The sequence below is a fragment of the Chaetodon auriga genome, chromosome 10 (genome assembly GCF_051107435.1).
Source record: "Chaetodon auriga isolate fChaAug3 chromosome 10, fChaAug3.hap1, whole genome shotgun sequence".
NCBI lineage: Eukaryota > Metazoa > Chordata > Actinopteri > Chaetodontiformes > Chaetodontidae > Chaetodon > Chaetodon auriga.
The window spans coordinates 3,807,476-3,815,712 of NC_135083.1; the positions used below are offsets into that span (position 1 = coordinate 3,807,476).

The 8,237-nt window shown below is 45.9% G+C and overlaps 1 protein-coding gene across 1 annotated transcript; it reads right to left on the minus strand.

The window, feature by feature from the left end:
- Window positions 1-711: 711 nt before the first annotated feature.
- On the minus strand, window positions 712-7,860 carry znf217 (zinc finger protein 217). The gene is made up of 6 exons (XM_076741401.1): window positions 7,721-7,860; window positions 4,450-5,802; window positions 3,861-3,968; window positions 2,349-3,728; window positions 2,132-2,256; window positions 712-2,008 (listed from the first exon to the last, which is right to left on the minus strand). Exons 2-5 carry the CDS (start codon window positions 5,762-5,764, stop codon window positions 2,144-2,146), a joined length of 2,916 nt encoding a protein of 971 aa, XP_076597516.1. The 5' UTR covers window positions 5,765-5,802; window positions 7,721-7,860; the 3' UTR covers window positions 712-2,008; window positions 2,132-2,143.
- Window positions 7,861-8,237: the final 377 nt, after the last annotated feature.

An 8,237-nucleotide genomic window follows, 5' to 3' on the forward strand; every position in this document is an offset into this window, starting at 1 on the left:
AGTGATCCCAAGTTAATGCAATAATAAATAACTTCAGGGGAAAAGGTGAATGATGGGTGTGTGAAAACAACACTGAATTTATGTGAATCCATGCTCTTCAGATGCAGAGCCGAACGAGCCCGCAGTCCCAAATTAAAGCTGCCATGAAAGAAACCAGGCTAACGAGTCTCACTCTGGACCTCCGTGTCTCTTGGTCTCCAGTTTAAAAAATGGGGGACAAGCCAGACCCCTGAAGATGTTATGAACATGGTTCTCTGTTCTACACAGAACTTCCTCAGACTGGAACCTTTTTAACAAACTCCATCCAATACATTTCCATGAAGTTTCAACAGATTTTAGCTAATATGCTGAAATGTCAACGTCTTTTTGGAGTTATGCATGTGTGCATCTTGTTTTTATCTCTTCTTTAATGTATTGATCCTGTCTCGTCTGTATTTATACACGCTAACATGAGCAGAACCTAATGGGAACCCCCTCAGCAATAACGTCCACAGAGGCAAACATTTGACTCAAAGGCTGTTTCAGGTATTACAGGTGTGTGATCCATAGCTGGCAGATGTACAAATTAAAGACAGGTTTGTCTTATCAAACAGTACCAACCGCTGCCTCACTGACTGCACGTGAGCCCCTGAACTGCAGCTGAATGTGCCCTCTGCTGGGTAGGCGAGTGGGAGGCCAGTCACACATAACTCCAGAGCTTTTCACCTCTTACTTTATTATTGAAACGTGTTACAACTCTCAAACAATATTTTCATCTTTACATAAGTACATGTGCCTTTCAAAAGCGGCAAAAATACTCGATTCCACAACAGACTGAACAGCTTGTAAATGTGAGTTAACCTGAGACTTTTTCTTCACATTGTGTAATTAATCAAACAATTAATCAACATAGCTGCTTTTGTATTCTTTTTTTTCCCAAACTGCACAGTCATACCGCGTGGAAACGCTCGCTTGATGACCAGCTGGGACTGACTGCTGTCACTTCAAACATGGCAACACTTTCAAGGCGAATAAAAACAAACTCTTGAATAGTGACTGAATGCGCAGTCCGTCGAATACACAGAAACTGATGAAACTGGTGAAATGTGGTACATTTTACAGCTTATGGATCTGAGGCACCACTAAAGCAGATGATCAAAAGGACCAATAATCCCCCCGAAATCTGTTCTGTGTTTAAAACTGGGCTTGCAAATGCAAAGTGTATCAACGAAATCCACAACCCATATTGTGTTACAGCTAACGATGCGCCGCAGGTCGGCTCGGCCTCAGCAGCAGTTGTTCTGTCGCAGACGAGCTGGTGTTTTACGTGGCGCCTGATGAGCACATGTCCGTCAACGACAGGGTGTAGAGGCTCAGCTGACGTGATCGCTACAGCAGCTTTACAAAAATAACAGTATCTAGAGCACAAAATGAGGTAGACCACTTCAGCAAACACAGGATTAGTTACTGTGGCCTGTTTGTAAACCACCGGGCCGAAGCCACAAAGTCAGTCCACAGAAAACACCCACCCTTCAGTGCCTTGGAAAAGAAAAAAAAAATAATAAGACAGTGCTCAATTACTGCCTGGACATCAACAGTTAACTGACCAGAGCAGCAATTTCTCACACAAACGATATTTAAGTTTTTACTTAATACAATTCTTACGTACTGAAAGCTTACAGATATATTTGTGTTATCCCACATATACATTTTACTGTTATGTCATAGACACTTACAGATATCTGAACGTTAGTGTGGGTCACATATGGATTAAGTAACAGTTTTGAGTGGGGGAAAAAATCTCACACCAGTGGAATAATATCTTCAAACAGAGGTGATCTGAGCTTTTCCACTCAAGAAAAGAAAACAAGTGTACACTTAAGGCCTCTGAAATGTCTATGCAACAGGAAAAAAACCATTAAATTAGGGGAGCCTAGACACTTTTTTGAGCACAAACCATCTCTTATATTAAACAAACTTTCCATCAAACAAGGAATTCTCCAAAATAAGGGAGCGGCACAGTTCAAATCTAGAGAGAATGAGAAAAAAATGACTTGATTTCATTTCATTCATAGAAAACACCAGAGTTTGAATATCAAAAAAAGAGTAAGATCTAACTTTATGTACTTCAAAGTGTTCTTCAACCTTTTACCTTGGTGCCACTTTAGGTACTTTTGTCAGTGGTCCCATAGCGTTGATTGGGGAAAAGGCCTGAGGGGTCTCTCCTCTGCAGGGTGGGCAGAGTGGGTAAGTGTTGGTACAGCACAGTTCTGCCCCCTGAGGAAAAACCTTTACTGTTAACTCTGCAAACTGCAGGAACATGCAGACACTCTACAATGCAGCCTAGTTCGACTGAACCTAAGGCGTACCTGCTCTGGGGTTGGCCAGTCCTCCATAGCCGGGGTTGGCTGGTGTGCTGTGATAGAGAGATGCCAGATCGTTCGGCGAGCAGGAGCGCAGAAGGTTCATCATGCTCCACTCAGAGTCCAGACCTCCTCCTATAGCTGCAGACGTGGTCTTCAAAGGACCCAAGTTCTCAGAAGCTGCGGATGGACCCGACCCTTGTGATGTGGTTTTCACGCTTCTGACGGAGGAGAGCAGCCTGCCGGATCCCTCCCCCGCCGGCCCTCTAAAGCCAGGCTTCTCACCGGTGTCAGCTTCCCTGCCTGTGGGCGCCATATACTTCAATCTCTTGCTGGAGGTTTCACCAAAATCCATCTGGGGGAGGCTCCCAAATCGGGTCGACAGACACAACCTGGCAGCATCCGAGTTCCACATGACACCGCCTCTCGCTGGGAAACTCCTCTCAGCGACTCCCACCCTGTCCGGGGGGCCTGGACGGTCCAAGACATACTTGCGTCCTGTGTTGGATTTCTTCAAGAGCTCCGTATACCTGGAGGACTCCTGACTGGGATGTGTATCAGTGTCAAGTTTGTGACGCTGGGTCTCCTGGACAACGTCACGTAGGGGTGCGTGGATAGGGGACCGTTTTGGGCCATTAGGTGGGTGAACAGGGGTCTTTTCTTGTGGTTTTGCTGGTTGGGGCGGTGGAGACTTGGTCCGACGAGGGTGGCGCCGGTCAATCGTCGGAAGCGGGGTGACATCTTTGCCATCGAGCGCAGGGGGGCAGCCTGTCAAACGCTTTTGCTTCAAACTGCCTCCGAGTCCATTCTTTTTCGTACTGTCCAACTTGTCTTTGTGGCTCAGCTTTTTGTGCATTATCAGAACCTCTGGGTACATGGTTTTATACACACAAAACGAACAGGCGAACGGAGTTAGTGCATGTCTGGGTTCTGCACCGGCAGGGATGGAAAGAGACACTTTTAAGGACAGATTTAAGGGGGCCTCAGAGTTCTCGTCTTTTGTCTCCTCCCGCTCCACCTTCAGGTTGACAGGCAGGGGGCCCTTCACAGTATTATCAGTCGGGGGGGAAGCAGACTGAACAATCAACTTCTCACACTCAGCATTCGTCTGGACAGGCGGTTTGCCAAGTTTGTTATCAAATCCATCCTCTGGTGTTCCACTGGTGCAGGATCTTGCTCCAGGAACCCAAAGTTTGGATCTACCTGGGGCAGGATTTTCACTGTCATTTCCACGTTTTCCGTCATTCGGAGAGGTCGCTACAGGCACGGGTCTGCTGGGAATGTCCACATAAGCTCTGTCCTTGTGACGCCGATCCAGGTGATATTTCAGTGAGGTCTTCTGGGCTGCAGCGTAGTCGCAGTAAACACACTTGAACGGTTTTTCCCCTGAAACAAACAAACAGTTACGTATAAACACAGTCTCAAAGCCACAGAATTAGACCTGCTGTATACAACTGAGTAAATGGACGCACTCTCACAGTTAGTGTTAATCATTCAAGCTAAATGTGTTGAACATACCTGTGTGAGTCCTCAGGTGAACTGTGAGGTAATAGCTTGATCGGAATGATTTTCCACAGTAGCTGCATTCTTTCGATCTGACCTTTGAGCGATCAAAACCATCTTCACCTTTGAAAACAGACAAACGCAGACCCAATCATGATACTATCACCTGTTACCAATGAACCTGTTTACCTGTGCAATGATGCAAACAGGTGTTTTTGGAGCATTTCACATCTTTCCCAGTCTTTAGTTGCTCCTGTCCCAACTTGTTTGAAATGTGTTGCTGCATCAGATTCAGAATTAGCAGATATTTACAAAAATCAATGAAGCTGATGAGGACAAACATTAAATATATTGTCTTTGAGCTGATTTTAACTGAGAACATGCCAAAAAGGATTAATAAATGATCACATTCTGTCTTATTTATGTTTATACAGCATCCCAACTTTTCTGGTGTTTGGGTTTTAAAATCCTAAAAACCATGTGTAATTACCCCTCCCATCAGCAGAGGGAGCCCTCAGTAACAAACTCTTTGTATAATTCAATTCCTAAATCACAGTATAGACAATATGAGTGAAGCGTAAGTGTGTTGAGCTCCTACATTTACCTGGAACCAGGTTTTCTGTCAGTGCTGCTTCCTCGAAGCCCTCCTCAGAGCCCTCCTCTGCCTGCTCGAGTGAGCCTCCTCTTAACATCTTCCCATCAACAGAAGTCGGACTCTCCTCACCACCTCTCTCACGCTTGTGGACCCTGGAGTGGAGAACTAGCTGGTTGTAGGTCCTGAAGGTTCTCTGACATTCCTCACATTTGGTCGGCCTTTCTTTGTCCTTTTGCATCAGAGACCTCCGCTGTGGTTCAGGGTTTCCTCCTACACTCTGCTGTCGAGACCAGAGCTCTCTCCCGAGGACGTCTTTCGTAGCTTTGTCTCCTTGTCCCTCAGGCCAAATATTACTTGACTCCTCCTTATCAGAGCCGCATTCTTCATTGTCTGTGCTGGCTTCCTGGCCAATATCTTTACTAGTGTTTGGACCAACTGCTATCTTGCCCTTCGTAGCAAGTTGCCAGGCCTGATATGTGTTGAAGGGATCTAGCTGGGGAATCCATTTTGATGACCTCTCGTGCTGCAAACTCTTCCCTGTAGACTGAGGCCGAAGTTGTAGACCGTGGAGAAATGTTTGTTTGGTAACAGACTCAGTAGTGCCAGCCATGTTCTCCTTGTCTTTATCTTTGCCAGGCTCCACCTCTCGATTGTGTACTTTGCTATGTTCAACCAAGCTGTCGTGGTCGGGGAAGAAAAACCCACAGACCATACACATTTTGTAAACTGTGACTACAGGCTCTGGAACAGGGTCTTGGACAATGCCATTGACAGTGACCGGGGTCTCCTGGTCTTGCTGGGCCTTGCTCTTTGCTCCTGGTCTGACATGCATCTTCATGTGGTTTTTGAGGAACCACGGCTCTCTAAATCGCCGTCCGCACACACTGCAGCAGTAAGTAAAGTAGTCCTTGTGCTTCCTCATGTGGGTCTCCAGCTCACTGGCATCTTGTGAAACCTGACCACACACAATACAGCTGTGAACCTCCTCTTTCTCAACAGGGAGGCTGCTCGGTTTAGGCCTCGGCCTCTCTCCTGGGATCCTGAATTCTGCTTCAACTCGAAGCACAGCTGGTTCAAAGAAAGTGGTGGGGTGCTGTGTTAGCACATGGGGTCCTAGCTCTTCCTGATGACTGAAAGTCTGATCACAGAACATACAAGATAATGGCAGACTTCCTCCAGATTGCAACACAGCCTTTTCTGAGTAGGTGGTGTGTGGTGTCATGCTAGAGCCAGGCCCTGGGATGCTTGCACTGTTACTAACAAGAATATCTTGAGCAAGTCCATCTGGGCTCTCCACACACGGCAGCAAGGAGTGAGTCGGCATTGTTCTCTGCTGTTCACGCTGTCCAGATTATTAGGAACCTGTCAACAATGGGAAAAGTGTCTTTAGGCAGTGCTGAGTCTCAAAACAGAACCAGGTAGCGACTACCAACCTACAGATAAAATCAGTTTAAAATACACCACATACAGAGAGTTGCCTTCCTCTATAGTGAAACAGGAAATGCATGTTTTTAGCAATCAACTACACAGACAACTCATTTCCTCTGGCCACTGATAAAACATGCATACCTTCACCTTCGTATGCATGTGTAGCTTTGTGAGCGATCAGCTACAGAATTTGGCATATTTCATATCATACCAACTAAAGAGGGTTAATATAAATGTAGAGGTTCACAACAATGTCATTCCAGCTCACATATAGATGTATTTTTGTTTAGAAACTAATTTGGAAACTACATTGTTTATATTACTGCAGTTAAATAACAAGTTTTCCTGACACAAACAGCCTTAACTTCTTGTTTTACCACTATATTTGTTTCTCGATCACACCCTGAGAAATGTTAGACGGGCTTAGTTTGATTAGCACTGAACAGCTGAGATATAAAAGCCTGTTTTTTGTTTCCTAGCGTACGATCTTTGGCTGCCATGTTGACACACACACAGTGCTGGTTTACAGTGGTATGCTCCAGGTGCGTGTTGTGCTTTCCTTTTGCTTTGTGACCACTGGGAATACCTCTGTGTGGTTTTGTCACAGCTCTTTCAGGATGTATAATGAACCGCTTACACAAACACAGAAACAGATTAAGAAATTTGAATCGCACTCTTAGTTTGACTGGCACGCGAGTGGAGTGACTTGAACAGCGGGTTCAAAGCAGGGCTGCAGCTAACGATTACTTTCATCATCAATTCATCTGTTGTTGTTTTTTGATCAATCGATTAGTAGTTAAACGTCAGGAAATGTTGATCAAAGCCCAAGACGGCCTCCTCAAATGTCCTATTTTGCCCTCAATTCAAAGATATTGAGTTTCCTCTGACGGAGGAGCAACGAATGAGAAAATATTCACATTTAAGAAGCTGCAATTATTCAAACTGATTAATCAATTATCAAAGATTCATTTAATAACTAATCGATTAAGCTCTAGTTCAAAGGCTCTTTGCCAAAAAGCCACAGCTCGCTGTGAGATCTCATCTGTAGAAGTTTTTGTTTTTTCACCTCATCAGTTGACATTATATGATCAATACGGTGTCAGGACGAGTCGATGCAGCTAATTGATAAGGGGGAAACCCCAACTGTAAACTGCTGGTAAATTTCCAATGAATCACCCCTTTTCTCCTCAATAATGTCGCTTTCGTTATCATAACCTGCCGAGTTCAGCACGCATTGTTCAGCTTGCTGTGGTGGCTTCACCTGGCTTTAACTTTCACCTGAACCCAGGTGAGCTCAGGCCACCCGCACGCGTTGTGTGAGGCGGCGTTGACGTTAGCCACCTCGTTACTGAAGCTCGTTAAAGCCCTTCGTGTTAGTTCAGTGTTGTTGAGATGCTCCACAGACAGTTTACATCTCAAATCCACTGAAAGTCAACTTCACCGCAGTGGCTGTTGACCTGGGAGGCTATTACACCTCTGTGTGTGCATAATAAGCAGAGCACGAGGGATTAACGACATGATCGATCATCAATCGTGTCAACGTTGTTTGTTTTAACTCACCGGGACTCAAGAAGCTGATGTTGGCTAACTCGACCTCAAACACGATAACGTTATTTTCTGGACACCACACAGCCTCACATAAAAAAACCCCACCATCCCTTGTGTACTTACGTCGCTGCTTATCGATTAGTTTAACGCCAGAAACCGCGACTGAACAACTTTAACGATAAGCTAACGTCGCCAAAGTTGCCCTTAAAGCGGGGTCATCTCCATTCTAACGACACAAACGGTAGCAAACTTCAGTTGTCTCGACTTCGACTCCGCCGCGGAAAACTCACCAAACAATACCTACCAACTCTGAATTTCCGGTTTATTAATGACACAGATACTACGAGCGACTGAATTCGTTGCTGCTCCCTCATTTCTCAGCGCCTGGCCGGTGGGCAGCTCACCTATTCAATTGTCTGAACGTGAATCACATTTGCTCTACTTAACGAGTCCTCACTGTGTGCAGCTGTTGAGCTCCGGGGCGCGCGCTCCCTCCCTCTCTCTCTCTCTCTCTCTCCCCCCTTTGCCACCCGCGCGCCTCAACGACTCTGCGAGGGGAAGATGGAGCGCGTGCACGGCAACCTCAAAAAGCCCGTGGGGCGGTCACGTGGTCGCGAATAACAGAGAGGGATGAGATTAACGCTCGCGCTGTTGACTAATGCGCGTCAATAAACGCGTGCGGCGTGTCGCGTTATCTGGCTAATATGCTTTTAAGACACCTTGCTAAGTCCTGACTAGCCTGCTTAGCCTGGACAGGTATGACCGTCTCGGGCATTTAATCACCGTCATGTGGGCTTAATTTGCATTTTAAGTCACCCAGG